This window comes from Mauremys mutica, chromosome 5 (assembly GCF_020497125.1).
Source record: "Mauremys mutica isolate MM-2020 ecotype Southern chromosome 5, ASM2049712v1, whole genome shotgun sequence".
Lineage (NCBI taxonomy): Eukaryota > Metazoa > Chordata > Testudines > Geoemydidae > Mauremys > Mauremys mutica.
This window is the reverse complement of record NC_059076.1, coordinates 34596829-34621768: the sequence shown is the minus strand read 5'-3', so window position 1 is coordinate 34621768 and position 24940 is coordinate 34596829. Positions and strand designations below refer to the sequence as shown.

The 24940-nt window shown below is 41.2% G+C and overlaps 1 protein-coding gene across 1 annotated transcript; it reads left to right on the top strand.

The window, feature by feature from the left end:
- The first annotated feature begins 1742 nt into the window (after positions 1-1742).
- OSTC (oligosaccharyltransferase complex non-catalytic subunit) lies at positions 1743-14237 on the top strand. Its single transcript, XM_045019736.1, has 4 exons — positions 1743-1994; positions 6449-6542; positions 9254-9451; positions 13566-14237. The coding sequence occupies exons 1-4, from the start codon at positions 1856-1858 to the stop codon at positions 13582-13584; spliced, it is 450 nt and encodes a 149-aa protein (XP_044875671.1). The 5' UTR covers positions 1743-1855; the 3' UTR covers positions 13585-14237.
- The last annotated feature ends 10703 nt before the right edge of the window (positions 14238-24940 follow it).

The following is a 24940-nucleotide window of genomic DNA, read 5'->3' as shown; positions in this document are numbered from 1 at the left end:
TGTGTTGCATTATTTATGTTTAATTTTGTGACTTTGTGTGATGGTTCTTGTAGTACCCAGGAGTCTGAGTCACCTTGCTACTCCCTGCCTTCAGCTGAGGGAATCTTGCCTATGCCTGGCTGGGTATCAATTCTCTGATAGCACCAGTTTTCAGCTACTCAAGCAATCTCCTCTGGGCTATGCCAGACTTGTCTTGTTGGAGGTTAACAGTAGATGCATCCCAGTTCTCAAGTGCTTTGCATCATTCCCCAGTGATAGCCTGACACTGGCTATTCACAGAAATCCCAGATCCTCTGCCCATGTAAAATCACATATCACTTATGATAAAACAAATGTAGGTTTCTTTAAGAAAGAAGAGATTCTCCTAGTAATAAGAGAGAGTGCTGGAAACAACCAGATACAATACAAAACAAAATCTGCTCCTCTAAAATGTGTCAGATGCCCAAAGACCATACTGGACATGACAAATGCAAACCAAATAAGTCTGCAGTCAATTACAACCTATTTATGGGTGGGCAAACGTTTTGGCCCAAGGACCACATCTGGGTATAGAAATTGTATGGTGGGCTCAGGAATGCTCATGAAATTGGGGTTGGGATGTGGGAGGGGGTGAGGACTCTGGCTGGGGGTGAGGGCTCAGGGTGGGCCCAGAAATGAGGAGTTCAGGGTGTGGGAGGTGGTTCCAGGCCCCTAAAATTACTTGTATTCAAGCAAGTTCAACGGCAATCAGTCAGAACTATGTAATACAAACATTCAAATTAACATCAAGTTGACTGAGCCCGTTAAAAAGAAATGCTGCGTAGCTGGATTCTTTTTATTTACCTTATCTTTAAGGCTTTAGGTTCACATGAGGAGGGGTGACACACACTCCCGTACACCTCTCTCACACAGGGGAGGTGACCGACTTAACCGACCCTCCCGCCTGGCGCTCTCCGCCCTCCGTGTTGGGCTGAGCCCCTGGGACGGACCTGCCTCTCCTGGTACTTCGTGTGATGTTGCACTCCGTATGATTGTATGAAAATATGCTAATGAGTGTGAATTTAATGTGACTAGAATATGCTTCATGCAAAAAGTCTCTTTTAAGGTATCATTATAAAAGCTTATAATCTATGGAGTGTGGTCATGCTATTTGTATAAAGGTATCTCTCTTGAATCTGAAACTAGAGATATGAAATATAACGCTGAGGTCCTATTGCAATTATGCAAAGTGTGGGCTATTAACGGCGGGTGCTACTGTTTGCTGGGTTGGCCACTCTGAGGCTGAACACAGATGCGTTTCCCTGCGCGCTGGTGCCGGGAAAAGGGAGACACGGAACAGCCTGAACACACCTCTGCCTGCAGCGCCCCCACGTGCTGCCCCGCCGGGGCCGCGGCGGTAGCGGGCGTCTGCTAGCTACAGCACGTCTCGGCGCCCCTCCCGCCAGGTTCCAAAGTGTGGGCGTGGCCTCCTGCTCTGTGGGCGGGGCTTCAGGTGGGCCAGTCCCGCCCGAGACTCTCTCAGTTGACGTGTCTTGGCCAGGTCAGGTGCTGCTAGGATCTGGCAGGTGATAGTACTGCTATTCTCCAGACATGTATAGTCGGCTTGAAACTCCAGAGCTTGGGGGTGTTTTAACGACGTGATATTTTATATCTCGCGTTTGTCTCCAGGTGACCTTTACCGTGCTCAATTTTGTACTTTTTCGCCCTATTCTTATCACCTTCCAGGACCTCTCCGTGGCCCTACGTTCCCTCTGTAGCTGGTTTCCGCTTCCGCATTCGTGTAGAGTGCGGGAGACGGTGGCTGCGGCGGGTCAAGCCGGGGCAGCTGCGGTGCTGGGTTTGATTAGCCTTCCGTGGGGGTGGCTGGGTTGCCATCATGGAGACGCTCTACCGGGTGCCGTTCGCGGTGCTCCAGTGCCCCAACATCAAGCTGAAGCGGCCGAGCTGGGTGCACACGCCCTCGGCCATGACTGTCTACGCGCTGGTGGTGGTGTCCTACTTCCTCATCACTGGAGGTAGCGGGCCCGGGCGGGCGGAGGACTTGGGGGGGGCCCGGGCGGGCGGAGGACTTGGGGGGGGGCGGGAGCGGGCGGAGGACTTGGGGGGGGGCGGGCCCGGGCGGGCGGAGGACTGGGGGGGCCGGGAGCGGGCCCCGGGCGGAGGACTGGGGGGGGGGGTCAGGATTACGCCTGTTCTCTCCGCTCCTAGGGCTCCTGTTGGGCCGGGAGGCAGTGGGGTTTCCCGTACCTCTCTCGATGGGAGCCTGGCCGCGGGTGGCGCCTCCCCGCGCTCTGTGGGCAGCGGTGCCCCTCCTCCCTGTGGCGGTGGACGAGGGAGACCCCGGGTGAGGGGAGGTGTGAGACCCCCCCCACAGCCGCACGGGGACGGGGGCTTCCTGCTCTGCACCCCCCACCTGGGGCATCGCGGTTCCCCGGGTTCCCCCTGCGGCAGTGGGAAGCCCTGCCCGAGCCTGCCCGGAGACGGCCCCTGTAAGGACAAAAACAGCAGCCGGCGCGTGTTCCCACTAGTGAGCACTTTGTGTCCCTACACCCCGCTCTCTGATGGGGTTCCCAGAGAGGGATCTTCTTTGCCCGTGGTGTAAACCCCCCCACATCCGCGCTGAGGGGGGCACGCAGCTCCCCGTCCCCGCTGGGGCGATGGCCGCAGCTCTGCCAACAGCAAAGCGGTGGACCAGGTTTTGGGTGCGTGGTTCAGCGATAAGCCTTGGCGAGGATCTTTGTTCAGGTGTAGTAACCGAAGAGGTCTGTGGGACCAAATCCATCTCCAGATCAGAATTCAGTTGCTCAGTGTAGGCAATATCGGAAATCAAACTGATACTGTGGTTGATTTTTTGAGTCTGAGTCAGGAGACGAGTGTGCCATGGGGAGAAACCTTTGTTCCTATTGACAGATCTACTTTCCAGTCTTGGCTTTTGGAAAGGATAATTTTAAAGTAGCTCTTACAACATCTTCCTCTAGTGGTGAAGGATTTTGCTCTGTGTGTTTCAAAGACATTCAAAAGTTCCCTCCCTTAAGTTGATATGCAGCCTGAGAAGAGCAGCCCTAAACTCCCTTAATGCTTAGATTAGGCTACCTATGACTCATATCTGTTATGTCAGTGAGGTGTATTACCTGCTCCTCCCAACCCCCCCAAACCCCTACCCTTCTCTGTCCACTATGGAAATTTTGTCTTAATCCTGATGCTGGAATGGGACTTTCTAGTATGTGGTGCATAGAATGTAATCAGTGATCAAATCGGTGATTTCTGAGCACATCAGAAAACCTTATTTTAGCTTTGATTACCTGGTTTTGGAAGAGTGTTGATTAAGGAATGAGGATATTACTGTTGAGTAGTGACTTGGCAGGGGTCTGTTTTGCTTTCCTATGCCAACCCTGTAGCAGTTTTTGGCTTATTCATCACTACTGCTGCTTAATATGAGATGGTATGTGGATCACAATCTCTTTATTTATCAAACGAAACTCTAGTCAAGTGACACAATGTAGTTTGGTTTGATGCACCAAAGAAACAAAATTCTGCATTTATTACAATTATCTCTAAATGGCATGAGAAGTCTGTTGCGCTAGTCTGCAGAGCTGCTTCCCTCTCCGTTCAAATCCTTCATGAAGATCCTCTCTGTCACCTACAAGAAATATATCTCCAATTATTATTTATTATTATTTACAAAAAATATAGGTAGAGGGGCATGTAGAATAGGTTATATTAGGACTGTCAATTAGTCACAGTTAACTCATGTGATTAATTTTTTTGAGTTAATCGGGATTAATCACACTGTTAAACAATAGAATACCAATTGAAATTGATTAAATATTTTTGGATATTTTTCTACATTTTCAAATATATTGATTTCTATTACAACACTGAATACGAAGTGTACAGTGCTCACTTTATACTATTTTTTATTACAGATATTTGTACTATAAAAATGATGAACAAAAGAGTATTTTTCAATTCACCTCTTACAACTACTGTAGTGCAATCTCCTTATTGTGAAAGTGTAACTTACAAATGCAGTTTTTTTGTTACATAACTGCCCTCAAAAACAAAAGTGTAAAACTTTAGAGCCTACAAGTCCACTCAGTCCGACTTATTGTTCAGCCACTCGCTAAGACAAATAAGTTTGTTTACATTCATGGGAGATAATGCTGCCTGCTTCTTATTTACAATGTCACCTGAAAATGAGAACAGGTATTTGCATGGCACTTTTGTAGCTGGCATTGCAAGGTATTTACTTGCGAGATATGCTAAATATTCATATGCCCCTTCATGCTTTGGCCACCATTCCAGAGGACATGCTGATGATGCTTGTTAAAAAAAATAGCGTATTAAATTTGTGACTGAACTCCTTGGGGGAGAACTGTGTCTCTCCTGTTCTGTTTTACCCACATTCTGCCATATATTTCATGTTATAGCAGTCTCAGATAATGACCCAGCACATGTTGTTCATTTTAAGAACACTTTCACAGCAGATTTGACAAAACGCAAAGAAGGTACCGATGTGGGATTTCTAAAAATAGCTACAGCACTCAACCCAAGGTTTAAGAATCTGAAGTGCCTTCCAAAATCTGATTGGGACGGGGTGTGGAGCATGCTTTCAGAAGTCTTAAAAGAGCAGTACTCCGATGTGGGAACTACGGAACCCGAACCACCACCGGGGGGAGGGGGAGGGGAGAAAATCAACCTGCTGGTGGCATCTGACTCAGATGATGAAAATGAACATACATCGGTCTGCTCTGTTTTGGGTCATGATTGAGCAGAACCTGTCATCAGCATGGATGCATGGCCTCTGGAATGGTGGTTGAAGCATGAACGGACATATGAATCTTTAGCGTATCTGGCACGTAAATATCTTGTGATGCCGGCTACAACAGTACCATGTGAACTCCTGTTCTCACTTTTAGGTGACTTTGTAATCAAGAAGTGGGCAACATTATCTCCTGCAAATTGTAACCAAGCTTGTTTGTCTTAGTGATTGGCTGAAGTAGGATTGAGTGGACTTGTGGGCTCTAAAGTTTTACATTGTTTTATTTTTGAATGCAGGTTTTTTTGTACATAATTCTATATTTGTAAGTTCAACTTTCATGATAGAGATTGCACTGCAGCACTATTTCTTTTGTTTTTACTGTGAAAATATTGGTAATAAAAAATATAAAGTCAGCACTGTACACATTGTATTCTGTGTTGTAATTGAAATCAGTGTATTTGAAAATGTAGAAAACATCCAAAAATATTTAAATAAATGGTGCTCTATTCTTTAATTGTGCAATTAATCATGATTAATTTTTTTAATCGGTTGACAGCCCTAGTTTATATTATTTAAAAATCCTATATCAAGACATGTCCCTGACCACTTTCATTGTACATTGTATTTTCTGCTCCCTCTCCCTTTCTTTCCCCCTACTCCTCGTTCTGGGGCTGAGAATGTGCCTGCTTCCTGTGAGTTTATACAGTGCCTCATATGCTGCAGTTACCCCAGAAACAAATAAGAAATGTGAAGTCCAACCACAAGAGGCAGTAGCTCAAGTAAATTTGTTGGAATAAATTTAGAGAGGTATATAAGTAACTCCTAAAATTCTAGATTAAATTCAAAATTACTGCTAAAGTTTAGAGGATCTCTGTCAGGCTCAATGACGTTGCAACATGAATCTTCCCATGATATTCTCTAGTGTCTGTACCTATAGAGTAAGAAAGAATGGTCCCTAAATAGAACACTACTGTACATTTTGGGTCTTTTCAGCCAAAAGTGGTTTTTATTTTTGTTAACCCTATAAAGGTAAATGGAGTTAATCAAGTTCACAATCACAGATTAAGTCGATTATGTAGGAAAACAAGGTCTAGTGTCCTAGGCTCTGATATGATGAACAGTTATGACGCTACACATTCACAGTCCTTGAAGTACTGTACTAATCATGTATAAGCCACTTACCATTACGGGTATGTCTACACAGCAGCTGCAGTGGTGATTCTCAGATCTGGTAGACATACACATGCTAGGAGTGGTTGAACTAGTGTGCTAAAAATAGCAGTGGTGGTGTGGCAGCTTGGCTGCCTGAGTACCTACCCAGGGGGTTTGGCAGGATTGTACTCAGGTAACTAGCCTGAGCCACTGTGGCCATGCTGCTACTTTTTGCATGCTAGCTTGAGCAGAACTAGCATGTGTATATCTACCCAAGCTGGGAACGACCCTCCCAGCTGCTGTACAGATATACCCTAATGTAAAAAAAGGCTTTCTGAAATGTCCTATATTCATCCCACTATAATTTAAGGGTGTACCTTAATTAATTGATTGTGTTTCTTAGCATTTGAACAGGAGATGTAAAAAAGGCATGTAATTTACTAAACTGTTCTCTTTCTATTCATACTTCTATTCATGTAGAAGGAAATCATTCTTAATATTTAGAGATGGATGATGCTGGCCCATAATTCAAAACTAATGTCCTTTTTTTAATAGGAATAATCTATGATGTGATTGTAGAACCTCCCAGTGTTGGGTCTATGACAGATGAACATGGACATCAGAGACCAGTGGCCTTTTTGGCATACAGGTAGAAATTATCCTTTGTCATAATCGAATGGTCTCTCCCTGACCTGCAAAGAGATGAATGCAAGTGAACCACGATGCTCTTGTAGTGCTCCATTGACTTCAGCTGTGCTCTCTGAGGGCCCCAGGATCCAGAAATATGCATCTGATTGCACTGATTGGAGCCTTCATTTGCAAATGAATTGTTTAAATATCCACAGTATATTTTATATATAGGCTTAGAAGGATTTGACTTTTATTGTGTGAAATTTTAATATCTTTTTGTATTTTTATCAATTACATTTTTGCATTACAAGAAACGAAATTTCTGGTAGATGATACTAATTAATTTTCATGAGTAGAAGTCAAGATTCATAACAAGCTATATTTAATCATATTTCATAACTATAATAGCTTTTTAATTACTTGTCAGAGTTGACAGAATACACCAGTTGTATAATGTGTTTTTATATTTTTCCTTTCTGTTAAACTTTGTTTAATAATGGGTGAAAGATTTTTGTGTGCTTGTTTGTGAAAGGAAAAGTGGGTGGTTGCAAATATGTAACAATTAAAACTGAATACCCAGGTCTAGTTGTGTGTATTAATATAACCTCTCTTTAGCTGGCTTTCACTTTCTTTTCTATCCTAAACTCTTTTCTATTATTTTGAGTGACAATTTTTCTGTTCCACATCAAGTTCTGCTGTAAGGGCAAACCGCAAACCTTATTTTTCTAATTACTCTCAACAGCAATAAACTGTGGAACTCATATCCATAATTTGCATTCAGTTTGTGAACCCAAAATAAAATGCTGGATTTTGATAATTTGCAAGATCAAGGTCTTAGTTATTTTGCATGAGTGCAGGGGTCCACCCATATGGAGTAACTTGTAGTTTAGGGCCAGATTTTGTTCAATTTGAAACATAAATCTACAGTGTCTGTCCTTCAAAATTAGTTCAGCAGATGCTTCTTGCTTAGAATCTAAAATTTTATTAGAGGAGAAACTAATTTAGTCAGAAGTTAGTTGAGAAGATTAAGGAATAGTTTACAGAGCTCTGGATTTTGACTGTCTGGACTGGTTATCCTTAATTCCTGCAGAGAATGATGGGGCTTTTTTTGTTTTTTGTTTTTTAACTAAAGTACCTCATTGTAAAAAAGAGAGCTGACACTGTTTGTTTAAAAAATAATAAATAAAGAAATAGATCATAAAATACGTTTCTCATTGTTACTCTTGACTCTGGGAATTCTTTGTGTATAGTTTATGCTCAGAATTAACGCCTTCCAATATATGCCTCAGATTTCTTTGGGCCTCTGCAATATACATGTTTCAGAGTGGTAGCTGTGTTGGTCTGTGTCAGCAAAAAGAACGAGGAGTACTTGTGGCACCTTAGAGACTAACACATTTATTTGAGCATAAGCTTTCGTAGGCTAAACCCACTTCATCAGATGCATGCAGTGGAAAATACAGTAGGAAGATGTATATACACACACACGACATGAAAAAATGGGTGTTGCCATACTAACTGTAATGAGAGTAATCAATTAAGGTGGGCTTTTATCAGCATACATGAATCACTTTGCTCCAGGATAGTGGGAGCACGTTCGTGAAAGTCATGGGGGAGAACAGTGTAAAAGATTAGACTATTTATCAAGATTAGACACTAATATGATATGCTCTACTCCCTTGTAGATCCTTCCAGCAAAGTGCTTTACCAAGGTGGTGGTGTATACCTGTATTACAAATTGGAAAACTGAGGCATAGATGTATTAAGGGATTTATCCAAAATCATGCAGTAACAGAAATGAGAATGCAGTCTAGTGCCAGGGTTCTCAACCTTTTTCTTTCTGAGCCACCCCCCAACATGCTCTTAAAAACTCCATGGACCATCTGTGCCACAACTGTGTTTCTGCATATAAAAGCCAGGGCCAGGGGGTATCAAGCAGGGCAGTTGTCCAGGGCACAACGCTGCAGGGGGCCCTGTGAAGCTGAGTTGCTCAGGCTTTGGTTTCAGCCCTGTGTGGCGAGGCTCAGAGCCCCGTGCTTCTGCCCCATTAGGTGGGGCTTTGGCTTTCTGCCCTGGGCACCAGCATGTCTAATGCTGGTCCTGCTTGGAAGACCCCCTGAAATCTGCTCGCGACCCCCTGAAATCTGCTGTTTGAGAACCACTGGTCTAGCACACCTTACTCCTAATGCTGTGCTAGAACAAGGAGACACAATTCCTCCCTTGATATTGACTTGAATAACACTTCTCTTCTTGCAGTGACTGGAATTTGGAGTTTGTCTACAGTCTAGAAGTCTTGGGTCCCTACTTACATTCATTTGTTAACTTTTATTTTTGCTTTCAAACAAGATACATTTGAAATTACCACTCATATCTAAAATTCTATATAAAGTAATGTATAAAGTGTGGTGGTTTTGCATACAGTCACATTACCCTTTTATGAATACTCATGATTAAAAGCATCAGTAGGTTTCTGTCACCTTGCAAAGTACTGATCCAGAAGCTAAATTTTATATTAATCCCTTATGATTGACTTCATATCAGGAGACAGTGGAACATAACACTTATTGCTGGGGCTAAGTGTGTAAACATCAAAATGAACTCTCCTGGATTTTTGTAAAATGGAAGCACATCAAAATATTATACTAAATAGCTGGCTCTTGAAGTGGAAATAATACCTTGAGGGACTGGTGTTCTACTGAAACATCTTTTACTCCTTTTTTTTTCTTCCCCCAGAGTAAATGGACAGTATATTATGGAAGGACTCGCATCCAGCTTCCTTTTCACAATGGGAGGCTTAGGTTTCATAATTCTGGACCGATCCAATGCACCAAATATCCCAAAGCTCAATAGATTTCTGTTGCTTTTTATTGGATTTGTCAGCGTCCTGTTGAGCTTCTTCATGGCAAGAGTTTTCATGCGGATGAAATTGCCGTAAGTTGTTTAGTACATTTCATGCTGTTCTCCCCTCCCTTTCTGTTACTGATAAGCAGGGATCCTAGTTTTCTGTGATAAATCACAGATTTGTATGGTTCTTTCCCCACGATTAAAGTGGAATACTGAACTTCAGTTTCCCTAGCCACTATAAATATAGTTTTCAGTTGAACACAATGTTTTATTGGTATATTTACAATTTTTAAGCAAGTTCAAACCCTTCCAGTGCCATCAATCATTATGGTAAAATAAAATTAATAGAATTACAATTTGTATTTCTTACATATACCAAATTTTTCTGTCTGCTTTCTATATTTTCAGAAAATTGTTTTTTTAACGCACAAAATAAAAAGCAAAAATTGCTTTTATATTAACATTACTTACTTTCTGAGTTAGTCCTGGAGGCTGAAGTGAAATTTGAGATGCATTAAAATACACACCCCTATAAGTCATTGAGTAACGTCTATATGCCAAAGCAGTGTATTGGAGTGTGTTTAGCTATGTACAGTAGAACCAGGTTTATCCGAGCCTCCATTATCTGGCTCTCTGTACTAACTGAACCACCAGCTGCCCAGGGCTGACTGTGGCAAGGGCTCGGGCAGTCAGCGCATTCAAAAATCAATTACAAGTGGGGGAGGTTGCGCCCATTGAATAAATGGCACTGGTACTTTCATCAGTAAAATTTTAGTTAAGTTTACATTTTTTTTTTTCACAAAATGTAAAAACTAAATATTCTCTGTAAAAATGCATATTCCACTTTTTTCTGTGGCAAACCAATTTCTAGGATCCCAGCTAAGTTTACAAAGCACTACATCTGAAGCAAGGATAAGTTGTGTTTAAAAAAAAAAAAATTGGTGTAGATTAAACATACACAGCTTTGCTTTAAGGTGTTTTAGTTAAAATTGGAATCTGCCCTCTTTAGTGAGGTGTGGTGTTTTTGGGTCTGCCCATTCTGAAACATCATGTTGTGCAGGGAGGTGACAAGCTCCCTGTCAGAAATCAAAGCTACAATACAGTTTGATTCTAGACTGGATGGGTTGGATTTTGAGGAAAGATTAAAAGACTTAATCTATAGAGGTTGGCTAAAAGCTAGCACAGGCTTTGGAGAGAAGCATAAACAGCTAAGCATTGGGAGGGTGGGAGATGAATTAGGGGTATAACAAGGTGAAAAGAAGGAAAATTGAGGCTATCTGGGAAATTTTTCACAGGCTGTAGAACAATCTTCCAAGGGAGGTAGAGTAGTCTTTGTTCTTGCATGTATGTACTGACAGGGCTTTCGAGCTTCTTGATTCTGTGTTTTCCAGTCTATTCAGTAGCTTATAATGAATTTATTTTATTTTTGCTGCCTGCCTTCCTTTTCTCCTTCCCTTCCCACTTCTCAACCCCACTATGACCTCTAGAGCTGCCAACTGCAGCAGTTTCTTTGAGGGCCACTGCTAAAACCACTCCATGAATTAACTGTCGGGATGTTTTGGGGTTTTTTTGTTTTTGTTTTTTTTTTTAAATAATGATATGGTCATTCTCCATTTCTTGGAGAGTCACTAAATCTCGTCTCCAATATAATTACTGGCCCATAAAGTGCATGTGTTGGGTTTCCTGGCAGTGTGTAGCAATGCAGCATGAAGCATCAGCATACAATAGATTTATTTTTTTAATCAAATGTGTTTGGTCTCAAGAGTTCATGGTTATGTTTGAGAAACTCTAAAGAATAGGAAGGAAATCTTAGACTCATTTGTGGCTTAGACATATGTTCTAACAATAACAAGGTTTTACATGAAGTACTGACTTTGTATCATTTCCGTTAATTCCCTAACAGGCTTTTGTTTAACGATTATTTAATATTCAGGAATATCTTGCCTAAGGGAAAGTTTGTCACATGACTGCCAAATAACTTGCTAAATCCTCATTAATGAAAATACAAGACTTATCTGATACAGGACATGACACTGAATTTTACTTATATTGAAAGGCAGGCAGTTCCTAAGTTACTCAAGGCACAGAAAAGCCTTTGTATTCTGGTGGTATTCAGTACATTGATTTTGATTAATGTGGACATCATTCTTGTTTTACATCTGAGAACCACAGGTTTAAAATCTAAAAAGTAATACATACAGGTTAAATCATGATTCCTGTTGTTGTTGTAGTTCTACTCACAACAATAGATTTAAGCTGTCCCTTCTGTTTTTGCTCTGACTTTCAAACACAGAATTGTGCTAGATGCCTCAGAGAAACAAGTAAAGACCGTCCTTGCTCTGAAATGTTGTGGTTCAGACATGATTCAAGAAGTGAGAGCCATAGACCGACAAGGGGAAATTGGGGAAAGGAAGGACAAGGGTTGCAATAATATACAGCTACTCTGTAAGACGTGTGTCTCTTGGATGTTACATTACCTTAGTTCATTGAAGAAGTGGAGGTTAGAGGAGACAGGAAAGGAGAAAAGTTGGGGCTGAATTGTACCAGTTTGGGCTGACTAATGTAGGATCTTCAAATTGATAGTCTGTGTACGCAGCACAAATGCAGAACCTTTCGCAAAATGTAATAAAGGCTTCCAGAATTTATGATAATTAAGGCTAGGTTGAGAATAATAGACTAAATCTGCTCCAGTGATTTATATCAAAGTAAAATGGGGGTGGAGGGTGGAGTGCTCAAGCTAGTCAGCAGAGCAGGTTCCTGTTTGAACCAGTTTCACCCTTGACACTCTCAGCAAGTTTCTTTGCAGTTAATGGCACAAACACTAAGGCTAGGAAATGCTGCTACATGAAGGCTCCCCTTGGATTTGCTAGTATAGAAGTCCCTTGCTAGCCTGCTGGAATATCTTCTCAGGGCTACCTGGCTATAACTACCAACACCCAAGCACAGCTGCTGTGAATCTCTTCATTTAAATCCCTATCTACAGTAGTAATAGTGTACCAGTGAAGGAGAAACTTCCCAGACTCTTACAAGTTGGTAAAAAGGAATGGAAGAAATTTCTTCCAAGGAACGATTTACAGGATTCTTTATAAAATCCTTATTAAAAAACATTAACCCAATGTGATGGATATTGATCCCTCTGTGGGTGGACTTGGGAGGACTATAGACTCCCCAGATTACACTTCTGAAAGTTTTTGATCTTTAATATTCATCAAATGAAAATTTCCTTTTTGGTTAGGGAGGGTTTTTGGTTGATAAACGTAGAGTAGAACCCTCCATGGACATGAATGTGATGAAAGATCAGAAATAAGACGTGTTTCAAATGGCCAAAGATGTGGCCTTTTTTAAGGACACAGAGTTGGTGTTTTAAGTATTCCGACAGTGTTTCCCACCATTACAGCGCTTGTTTGCATATGTTACCAGAGCAACACAACAAAGATGCCAGTTTGTGCTTTACTATAAAATGTTAGAACTGTAAACTGAATTTCCGTTTCTTTAAATTTCAGACAATTGCCGGGAGTAGCTATCTTAATTTTATACAGACAAACTCGAAACTTGTATTTAGAGAAGTTGATCTAGGGACAACTGCAACTGATTTCAACCACAAGCCAATGTTTGGAGTTCACCGTGGAGAATAATGTGGTTGACAGCTAATAAAATCAGATTTTTTGGACTTGAGACCTAATTATAACTAAAGTCCAGTTAATTAACCCAAAACAGGGAAAACAGAGAATCCTTGGATCCATACTTTATTGTATGGTTATTTATGAACAACTTTATCCCGTGGTCTTCTGTTTTTGAAAATTATATTCTTAAGAGGCCCTGGAATTGTGGAACTAAACTTGCGTTAATATATCACATACACCACAGGAATAGGTTGTGTGTTCTGGTGAAAATTTGAATATGGAATAGTCTCATTAAGTTTTAACTGAGTGGAAAGTTTCATAAGTATTGATTGACCATGTTTCTAGTGAAGGTCTATGCCATAACATTAATTAAGGCTTGAACAGTCATTTTAGCTAACTGTTTGTTGTTCCCTATTTGCTCATTAAGATTTATTTTTAATAACTTTTTCAATTGTTTAAGTCTGACAAATGGGTACACTGGTAACCTGGTATAGCTTTATCTTGAAAATTGTAATCTGTTCAGTTTAGATGTGCTGTGCTCCTAATTTCTCTCTCTTAACTTTTATTTTGTCCTGTAGGGGATACTTGATGGGTTAGTGCCTGGTGTGATATATGCAAGCACAAAATGGATTTGCTTCTCTTCATGAAGAGCTTAAAAACAAGCAATCTATAAAAATTATACTGTCCCCCACAAGAAGGCACAAGAAAGGTCTAGTTACATGAACCAGCAAGTGCAAGAAGTGCTTCCAACTGTCTCCTTTCATAAATAAAAACCATCATTACCAGTGGTTGGTATATTTTTAAAACAGCATTTTATCACTAGTCTATTTCTATCTTTAAAAAAGAAAGTTACTGAACTGTTACTTAGCTTTAGGTATGAATTTGTATCTTGAAACAATTCACTATAAAATGTAAAACTGGTATTTTTCCCTTCCTCGTTTTTTCCTTTAACCTGACTGAGATATTGGGCAAATGTCTTACAATTCCTGATTTTAAAGTCTGCAGCACTCTGGCCTTTTTTCCTGTGGTCTGCCCCGTACTAAGTTTATACCTGGAGAGAAGTCTTTTGGTGATGTTTTACTATCAAACACACTGTGTCTAGTGAAGTTATTTCTAAGGCACCATTTGCCTTGATATTCATGGCAACGCATTAACAAATCCAGATGTACACTGGATACAACATTGTGTGAATGAATTTCTTTTTGGAACAGTGTATGAAAGGAGCCAAATTAAACATGTTTTCTACTAAACCACTTGCGTTTTGTGTGATTTCTAAAACAGAGTAATCTTTACAAATCATACACAATCTATTCTGTAGGTTCTGCAGTAACAATGCTACTACACAATGGTTGTTTACTTAATGTATCTTTTATAGTGATATTGTAAACTAGGAGGCAACTGTAGCTGGCTCTCGTAAGTTCACCAGAGCCTGCGGTTCTTCTCAGACATGCATTGTATCAAAATGGTATACCGTTACCAATAACAAGGTGAGTTATTGAATTACTTTGGAGGCTTTTGGTTTTGTTTTATATTGGCTAGGGTCAGACACCAATTTATTTTTCTTTGATTAGTGTATGCACATTGAGAGGAAATAATCTCATTCCTCTAATTGTTAACATTTGTGCAGATCATGCATTGCTTCTCTCTGTGAGAAGGAACAATCTTTGTCTAAAATCACAGCAAGGTCCTTTAGCATTGGCCTGCTAAACCCAGAGTTGTGAGTTTAATCCTTGAGGGGGCCACTTAGGGATCTGAAGCAAAAATCAGTACTTGGTCCTGCTAGTGAAGGCAGGGGGCTGGACTCAATGACCTTTCAAGGTCCCATCCAGTTCTAGGAGATAGGTATATCTCCAATTATAAAAATAAATAAATAAAAAAATCAGAAATTAATTCTGTCACTGGGAGCCATAGTTCTGTTTAGGACCTCAGTATGCCTACAGTTTTTGAGTTCTTTGTGTTTAACATCTACCTCCTGACATTCCATCATGAGAAGCAAACTTTCCACTCATTCCTTCTATTATATTTATGTAATCATCACTACATTCATTTGTTTTGCTACACCTTTGTCTATAAGGAGGGTTGGTGCAGTTAGCTTTTTTTTTTTTTTTAAAGCTATGAGTGAGTTCTGATGGATGCTTATGATCACAGGAATCCTGCATTTTTCCAAGTGTTGTTTGTATCCCTCTGGTACTGACAGTCTAAGTGGGGAAAGTACTATTTACAGAACCGGTACAGACCAGCTATTATCCTCTGCTGTAAGGAGAGCGCAGAAAGAAACACATGAGGGCAATAATAAGAGAGCCCAGAGGTGGGATACACGATGCAGAAATGGGAGTAGTTTGGTCAGTAAAGCATCAGTGCAGGACTGAACCTGGTTCAATTCTGGCATGGCCTTGAGAGGTTTCTCCTGTGAGGTAGTGTACCAAACAAACTGTAAAGGAGAAGCATTGCTGTATCTCATCTGACGCTTCAATTATGTGACTGGGTGTATGTTGTAAAATTGTATGCCGTTTGTTGTACGCATCAGCTGCTTCATGTGCCTGGTTTTGGGTTATTCAAGAAAATGTACAAATGAATGCAAGAAAATTATACAAACAAAATTTGGCTTTACCTTTTGTCTAGACTACCCCATCCTAAAACATATGGGAGAGAACCTGTCATAGTTCATCCAGAAGAGGACTGAAAAGCTGCATTAGGGTAAAGATATTGGTAACAGGAAAACATCTCTCCATAGTGGGAAATAAAGATACGGCTATTTGACTAGCTTGATGTAAACAGCACTTTCAGTCTGCTTTGTGATAGAAACTTAGTGGCAGTCAAATTAAGAACCCCTCCTCCTATGTTCAATTAAAAACAAACAAAAAAGGCTGTCCCTGCTGGGCTGGTGTGCTAGAAATAGACTTGAATTTGGAACTCTTGCATGCTCCTGGGTAAACTATTGGGAATCACATCAGCATTCGCAGCAAGGTGAGAGATGTTAGATTGGTAATAGTGTTGAGAATTAAACATGATTTCACTGCTCAGAAGTGTGGTTATAAAGACTGGGCACTGTCCTGACTTCCTTTTTTCTACTACCCCAGCCCGCTGAGATCAGAAGTAGGATATGGTGTACATGTGGCATTGAATCAACCCTCTGAAAAATAAGTTTCTGTGGTTTGAAATGTGCTGATAAAGACATTACAGTAAGTTGAATGACTTTAATAGTGTAGAGTTTGTAAGTAAATTTCATGACTAATCTGGAATAAATTTAACTGTGAAATACACTGGCGTCTTTGCTAGTCCCACTGCATGGGGATTATAAGTAATTAAAATGTATGGCATAAATTTTTTACAAAGGTTTGTAAAATACACAAGTCTTCACATTATTGTACAGGGAAGGAAGGGTATAATTGAGTAGACTGCTTTATTTGCACACCTCCAATGACACCAAATTTATTTCTAAATCTTCTACTTAATTGTAATCTCCCAATTCATGGATCATATTTGAATTTAACAGCAATATAAACTCTTAACTGTAGTACTTACAGTATCTTACTCTGTGTTATACCAGCCCAGTTTACTGCATCCTCATTCCAAGTGCAGTAATAAATACTAAGTGTTTCATGTTAATATCCTAACATGACAGATTTTGACTGTGGCATGAGTTTGTATAGAAATCTAAGATTCAAGCCAATGAACGTTAAAACTTGCATGGATCATATGCCAACTTAAAAGCAAGTCAGTAAATTTGCTTAAAAAATTCTTAACTAGTGCTCTTCCGCAGAGCAATTGACAAACATCAATCTTTTCATCACCCAAGGAAAGAAGCAAGCCTTCCTCTTTATAATGTGGAAACTGACACTACAACTTACCATTTCAAAAGTGTCCACTAATATAGTGAATCTGTGGGTGTGCAGTCCCTGACTTTCAAAAGCCCAGAGCCTGTAGCTCCAACTGAAGTTAGCGAGAACGGTGGGTGCTTAGAACCTCTAAAAATTAAGTCTGTGGAAACTAGTTAGTTTTGGGTATATAACAGACACATTTGAAAATTTAGGCCTAAGTGACTTTGCCAAGACAACAGTGGGCATCTGTTGAAATGAGTAGAATTTCAGTTGATCTTGGCACATGGTCTTTGTGCTTAAATTGTGTCAATGAAGAAGCTGTGCCTTTCAAATTAAGTGGAAATGAAAACTCTTTAGCTCTGTGCTGCCTTCAAGGCAGCCTATTGCTATTTGTAATGGTCTTGAGAGAGGATGGTTTCCAGAGTTCTAGTCTGAGGCTCAGGAGACTTGGGTCCAATTCTCTGCTCTACCACATCCTAATACTACTTGTTTGCTTTAGGCACGTCATTTAGTCTCTTTGCCTCAGTTCCCATCTATAAAATGGAGATTATAGTCCTTCCCTGCCTCATGGACAGTGTAACGATAAATACATTAAAGATTGAGAGGCACTCTGGGTGGTAATTAAGGCCATAAAAAGTACCTACGATAGGTATCCACTGCAACACTTATGTAGATCTTATGCCTAATCCAAGAAAAATGATGTAATAATTATAATTGCTCTTGCTCACATTGGGCCTGATTCACCACTGCTGTGCACTTTGTGTTACACTCTGCATAAAGTGGGTGTAAAATGCTAGCACTGGTGGAAGTGAATGGAACCCTGTGAGTGTGACCTAAAGCACCCAGATATTTCACACCCTACGCACCTAATAATCTTTGAACAAAATATGCCTTGTGAGGTATCATTTAAAAATTAATAAATGGCTGGTCAATAATACAATAGCAAAATGTATGGAGCAACGTTATATGTAAAGTTCTGAATTCCCCCATATGATGTTACTAGAATATGTTCAAGACCAGATGGCTTTGCCTATGTAAAGATGTTAAATAGGTCTGTCCTAAACAAAGGAATGGGGGATTGCCTCGGTTTACATACAAGCAGTAAACAGGACCATCAAGACAGCAGGAGGAGGAGATGGCAGGAAAGAGAACAATTTGTATTTTAGCTAATGCCAGTGAGGGAAGAATGAGTCTGGGGGTGAAGGAAGCTCCATACTCCGTCACCTTACTCACAGCTTGAATAAAGTTTACATGGAGGGATAACCTGCAGACGGTTTATTGGTCTATAAAGCTACAGTGCTATTTCTTTGGCACATTAGCTAGAGCAGGTATGTTTGTCAGCTGGGAATCACCTCTCAGCACCAAGTGCAGACATAACCTCAGTGCCCCCTGACTCCTCTAATCCTATTTCAGGCTCCCCAGCCCCTTTGCCATTCTCTGTTCCCTTGACTGCTCCTGTCTTCTCTCTTAGTTACCTGGTATCAATATGTTTTTATAGCTCCACTCCCTTCATTGTGTGGTGCTTCTTGCATGAATCATCCTGAAAACAGCAGAAATCAAGTGCATTGTACGCCAATACACTAGGGATCTAACAAAGACACTGCAGTGTCCAAACTCCTTTCCTCTAGCAGTGCCTCTTAAAAAGCAGACTTTCCTTTCCTGGTCTTGGACTTAAAACACCTTTTAATTGATAAGCTGAGAGTTCTTAAATTTCTTTGCAATGTAACTTAGTTGTTAGTTTTAGAAAAATAATTGAACATTTAACGGGCATGGCTAGTATATCACTATACATAATGGAACAAACAGAAAATGCATAAAATAACAGAAGAGTAGTATACACAGCAGACAAGGCATAGACAGGAAATGCACAAGTTCAGAAAAGCAGGAAAAAAGAATGTTCCTTCAGGCTTCCTTCTTAAAGATATCAAAACATAAGAACTGCCATACTAGGTCACATCACTGGTCCATCTAGTCTAGTATCCTGTTTTAGTCAGTGGCTGATAGCTCTGATCTGTACACCCCCTAAAGTTCTATTTTAGAGAGATCCAATCTTGTCTTCCACTCCTGGTTTCTGGCAGTCAGAGGTTTTGGGACACTCGGAGCATGGGGTTATACCCCGAACATCTTGGCTAACAGCCATTGATAGACCTATCCTCCATGAACTTATCTAGTTCTTTTTTTAACCCAATTATACTTTTGACCTTCACAACATCCCCTGGCAATGAGTTCCACAGATTAAATGTGTGTCAGGTACCACCTAACCTTTGCGAACAGGGGCTGCTAACAGGGAGTTTCGCAAGGGAGTTCTCCAGGTGAAGGAGGATCTAATACAGCATCTGTGGGGTAAGTGACTGTCTGTAGTGTGTGTTTGTTTGTGTTTGGGGGTTACTTGCTGTGTGCTGAGCTTGTGTTTGTCAGTCTGTTTGTTTGTTTGTTTGTTTGAGGGACCATGTGCTCTGGCTGGCAGTTGGAGGCAGGTTTGAAAGCTCGAAGCCTCTGGTAATTGGCTGAGCCTTAATCAGTGGGCGGGGCATTCACTCAGGCCAGGGCTTTATAAAGCCGCGCACAAGCGACCAGGGGCTGCTAACAGGGAGTTTCGCAAGGGAGTTTAGAAGGGGAGTGGAAGGGAGCGGGAGTCCCTCGCCGGCCGTAACCCCTTCCCTGTGCCGCCCCCCCTAAAATCCTAAAACCTATAAACCAAACTACATTCTAAAACTACTTTCCGTAAACCACCCTTTCACTAATTAGGAGACAATGCAGGCAGAAGCCCAGCAGCAGAGTGGGGGCTATCCAGTTTATTGCGCTGACTGTCGCATGTATGATTACCTGCCCTGTGGGTGGGTGGCGTATGTGTGCAGTCGGTGCAAGGAGCTCCTGGCCCTCAGAGACCATGTACGGACTTTGGAGGCCAGGGTGGCGGAACTGGAGGAGCTGAGAGAGGCAGAGAGGTATGTTGATGAGGCTTTCTGGGACACTGTAGAATTGTCCCACCTCCGCTTAGACAGCTCCTGCGCTGTTGAGGAGGAAGAAGGGCCCAGGGAAGTAGAGCAGTCAATGGGATTGGGGAAACCTTCCCGTAGTTGGGACCCTCCTTCCAGATGGTGCTGGGGTTGCCTCTCGCACTGAGGTTGCCTCTCCGGGGGAGGGAACTCCAGTTTCTAGGAAAAGGCAGGTGTTAGTAATGGGAGATTCGATTATTAGAAATGTAGATAGCTGGGTCTGTGATGACCGGGAGAACCGTATGGTGACTTGCCTGCCTGGTGCGAAGGTTGCGGATCTCTCGAGGCATCTAGATAGACTTATGTGTAGTGCTGGGGAGGAGCCGGTGGTCATGGTACATGTAGGTACCAATGACATAGGGAAGGGTAGGAGAGATGTCCTGGAAGCCAAATTTAGGCTGCTAGGGAAGAGACTGAAATCCAGGACCTCTATGGTGGCATTTTCAGAAATGCTCCCAGTTCCACGCGCAGGGCCAGGTAGGCAGGCAGAGCTTCAGAGTCTCAATGCGTGGATGAGACGGTGGTGTAGAGAGGAGGGGTTCACGTTCATTAGGAACTGGGGAAACTTCTGGGATGGGAGGAGCCTATACAGGAGAGATGGGCTCCACCTAAACCAAAGTGGAACCAGACTGCTGGCACTAAACATTAAAAAGGTTGTAGAGCAGTTTTTAAACTAGGAGATGGGGGAAAGCCGACTGCTGCAGAGGAGCGTGTGGATCGGACACAGACTTCTCTTAGGGGAGAGTCTGATGATAGAGAATCTCCAGGTTATAGTCAGGAGCAGAGGAATGAGAAGTATAATGTAAGGGCCGGATCAGATGATAAACAGTCACATAAAAAAGAATCTGGCACATCAGAAAAAGGCAGGCTAATAAACAGGGACAAGTTTTTAAAGTGCTTGTACACAAATGCCAGAAGTCTAAATAATAAGATGGGTGAACTAGAGTGCCTTGTGATAAAGGAGGATATAGATATAATAGGCATCACAGAAACCTAGTGGACTGAGAGCAATCAATGGGACACGATCATTCCGGGGTACAAAATATATCGGAAGGACAGAACAGGCTGTGCAGGGGGAGGAGTGGCACTATATGTTAAAGAAAGTGTAGATTCAAATGAAGTAAAAATCTTAAGCGAATCCACAGGTTCCATAGAGTCTCTATGGATAGAAATTTCATGCTCTAGTAAAAATATAACAGTAGGGATCTATTATCGACCACCTGACCAGGACAGTAATAGAGATGATGAAATGCTAAGGGAAATTAGAGAGGCTATCAAAATTAAGAACCCAATAATAGTGGGGGATTTCAATTATCCCTATATTGACTGGGAACATTTCACTTCAGGACGAAATGCAGAGATAAAATTTCTCGATACTTTAAATGACTGCTTCATGGAGCAGCTGGTACGGGAACTCACAAGGGGAGAGGCGACTCTAGATTTAATCCTGAGTGGAGCGCAGGAGCTGGTCCAAGAGGTAACTATAGCAGGACCGCTTGGAAATAGTGACCATAATACAATAGCTTTCAACATCCCTGTGGTGGGAAGAACATCTCAACTGCCCAACACTGTGGCCTTTAATTTCAAAAGGGGGAACTATACAAAAATGAGGGGGTTAGTTAGACAAAAGTTAAAAGGTACAGTGACTAAAGTGAAATCCCTGCAAGTTGCGTGGGCCCTTTTTAAAGACACCATAATAGAGGCCCAACTTCAATGTATACCCCAAATTAAGAAAAACAGTAAAAGAACTAAAAAAGAGCCACCGTGGCTTAACAACCATGTAAAAGAAGCAGTGAGAGATAAAAAGACTTCCTTTAAAAAGTGGAAGTCAGATCCTGTGAGGCAAATAGAAAGGAGCACAAACACTGCCAACTTAAGTGCAAGAGTGTAATAAGAAAAGCCAAAGAGGAGTTTGAAGAACGGCTAGCCAAAAACTCCAAAGGTAATAACAAAATGTTTTTTAAGTACATCAGAAGCAGGAAGCCTGCTAAACAACCAGTGGGGCCCCTTGATGATCAAAATTCAAAAGGAGCGCTTAAAGATGATAAAGTCATTGCGGAGAAACTAAATGGATTCTTTGCTTCAGTCTTCACGGCTGAGGATGTTAGGGAGATTCCCAAACCTGAGCTGGCTTTTGTAGGTGACAAATCTGAGGAACTGTCACAGATTGAAGTGTCACTAGAGGAGGTTTTGGAATTAATTGATAAACTCAACATTAACAAGTCACCGGGACCAGATGGCATTCACCCAAGAGTTCTGAAAGAACTCAAATGTGAAGTTGCGGAACTATTAACTAAGGTTTGTAACCTGTCCTTTAAATCGGCTTCGGTACCCAATGACTAGAAGTTAGCTAATGTAACACCAATATTTAAAAAGGGCTCTAGGGGTGATCCCGGCAATTACAGACCGGTAAGTCTAACGTCGGTACCGGGCAAATTAGTTGAAACAATAGTAAAGAATAAAATTGTCAGACACATAGAAAAACATAAACTCTTGAGCAATAGTCAACATGGTTTCTGTAAAGGGAAATCGTGTCTTACTAATCTATTAGAGTTCTTTGAAGGGGTCAACAAACATGTGGACAAGGGGGATCCGGTGGACATAGTGTACTTAGATTTCCAGAAAGCCTTTGACAAGGTCCCTCACCAAAGGCTCTTACGTAAATTAAGCTGTCATGGGATAAAAGGAAAGGTCCTTTCATGGATTGAGAATTGGTTAAAGGACAGGGAACAAAGGGTAGGAATTAATGGTAAATTCTCAGAATGGAGAGGGGTAACTAGTGGTGTTCCCCAAGGGTCAGTCCTAGGACCAATCCTATTCAATTTATTCATAAATGATCTGGAGAAAGGGGTAAACAGTGAGGTGGCAAAGTTTGCAGAGATACTAAACTACTCAAGACAGTTAAGACCAAAGCAGATTGTGAAGAACTTCAAAAAGATCTCACAAAACTAAGTGATTGGGCAACAAAATGGCAAATGAAATTTAATGTGGATAAATGTAAAGTAATGCACGTTGGAAAAAATAACCCCAACTATACATACAACATGATGGGGGCTAATTTAGCTACAATGAGTCAGGAAAAAGATCTTGGAGTTATCGTGGATAGTTCTCTGAAGATGTCCACGCAGTGTGCAGAGGCGGTCAAAAAAGCAAACAGGATGTTAGGAATCATTAAAAAGGGGATAGAGAATAAGACTGAGAATATATTATTGCCCTTATATAAATCCATGGTACGCCCACATCTCGAATACTGTGTACAGATGTGGTCTCCTCACCTCAAAAAAGATATTCTAGCACTAGAAAAGGTTCAGAAAAGAGCAACTAAAATGATTAAGGGTTTAGAGAGGGTCCCATATGAGGAAAGATTAAAGAGGCTAGGACTCTTCAGTTTGGAAAAGAGAAGACTAAGGGGGGACATGATAGAGGTATATAAAATCATGAGTGATGTTGAGAAAGTGGATAAGGAAAAGTTATTTACTTATTCCCATAATACAAGAACTAGGGGTCACCAAATGAAATTAATAGGCAGCAGGTTTAAAACAAATAAAAGGAAGTTCTTCTTCACGCAGCGCACAGTCAACTTGTGGAACTCCTTACCTGAGGAGGTTGTGAAGGCTAGGACTATAACAATGTTTAAAAGGGGACTGGATAAATTCATGGTGGCTAAGTCCATAAATGGCTATTAGCCAGGATGGGTAAGAATGGTGTCCCTAGCCTCTGTTCGTCAGAGGATGGAGATGGATGGCAGGAGAGAGATCACTTGATCATTGCCTGTTAGGTTCACTCCCTCAGGGGCACCTGGCATTGGCCACTGTCGGTAGACAGATACTGGGCTAGATGGACCTTTGGTCTGACCCGGTACGGCCTTTCTTATGTTCTTATGTTAACCATTGAAATCACTGTTCCTTGTACAGGTAAAACAATGATTATGATAAACTAGATTAAATCAATATTTGGTTTTGTAACCTAGGCAGGAGAAATTTAAATAAACATCAGCTCCTGCCAAGTTCAATCTTCTTTTGATACTTGCTGAAGTCATAGCTCATATCATTGGTGGCCCTAAACAGATTCTCCTCTCACCTAGCACTGGTTGTAATTCCAGAGTAAACTCTATTGAAATCCATGGAGATATGCCAGTGTAAGTAAGAGGTGAATAAACCCTGTAATTTTTCAAATGAATTTAACAGCCATGCTTAATTATGGTTTAAATTAGGTTGTGGCTGAACCAGCCTCATCTGACATGCTGTGGACAAAGCCAATTGTAGAAATTGTCTCAAAACTCATGCTCTAGTTAAGGCATCCCGCTTAGGTAAATCAGAGATGGTTATGGTTTGTTGAGGCAATGTGGCCATGTCTCTGGCCATGGCAGCTTAAACTGTGCTTAAGCATGGTTGTTAAATTTCATTGAAAGCTTGGTGTAGATGGAACCAGAGAAAGACCGAACCCCAAAACACCCACTCCTAAAAAACATTAAGACATTATTCAGCTACTGGCAGAGGCGATCCTGTTGAAAATAAAGTTTTTTGTTTTACTTCAAAATTCGAAAAGTGTCTGTAGCTGGCCAAATAAAAATATTTTTCTACCTTCCAGTAACTCTGGCAGCACCATCAACCCCATCTTTACTATGTTTCGAGCCGTAACGTTTCAAGGAGTAACTTTTTTCAGCTTTATATAAATGTCTGTATCTGCAATATGAAGTGTCAGTCCAAATCCTTGTTGACCACTGGATGGTGCTCACTACAATGCTATTCCCCTGCCTCCAGAGAATACAGAGTTGCTGGGGAGAAGAAACTCCTTTAAAAAGATGTTTCATTGCCCTTCAGTACTTTTTTACACTAATTTTTTGTCTGATTTTGTAAAACAAATACCAAGTATCAGAGTTGTTGGTGTATTTAACACATCATTTTTCTGCTTCTTAAGAGTACAAACATGAGAACAAATTTTCTCTTTGAACAAGTTGTGGCTGAGTTTTCAAACATAATTGAGCTGTTGAAATCTTTCCAACTGACAATTCATACTGAAATGTTTTCTCTGCCTCTTTCTCAACAAACTCTGCTTAAAATTTACCACTGGAGAGTGATCTTTAGGGCTAAAGGGGACGCAGAATAAGAAGACTGCCTTACCCTTCTATCC

Bases quoted from the DNA above. Each gene is read 5' to 3' on its own strand.
- OSTC (XM_045019736.1), top strand. From the start codon at position 1,856: ATGGAGACGCTCTACCGGGTGCCGTTCGCGGTGCTCCAGTGCCCCAAC. The intron at 1,995-6,448 runs GTAGCGGGCCCG...TTTTTTTAATAG, and splicing joins CTACTTCCTCATCACTGGAG to GAATAATCTATGATGTGATT. The intron at 6,543-9,253 runs GTAGAAATTATC...TTCTTCCCCCAG, and splicing joins GTGGCCTTTTTGGCATACAG to AGTAAATGGACAGTATATTA.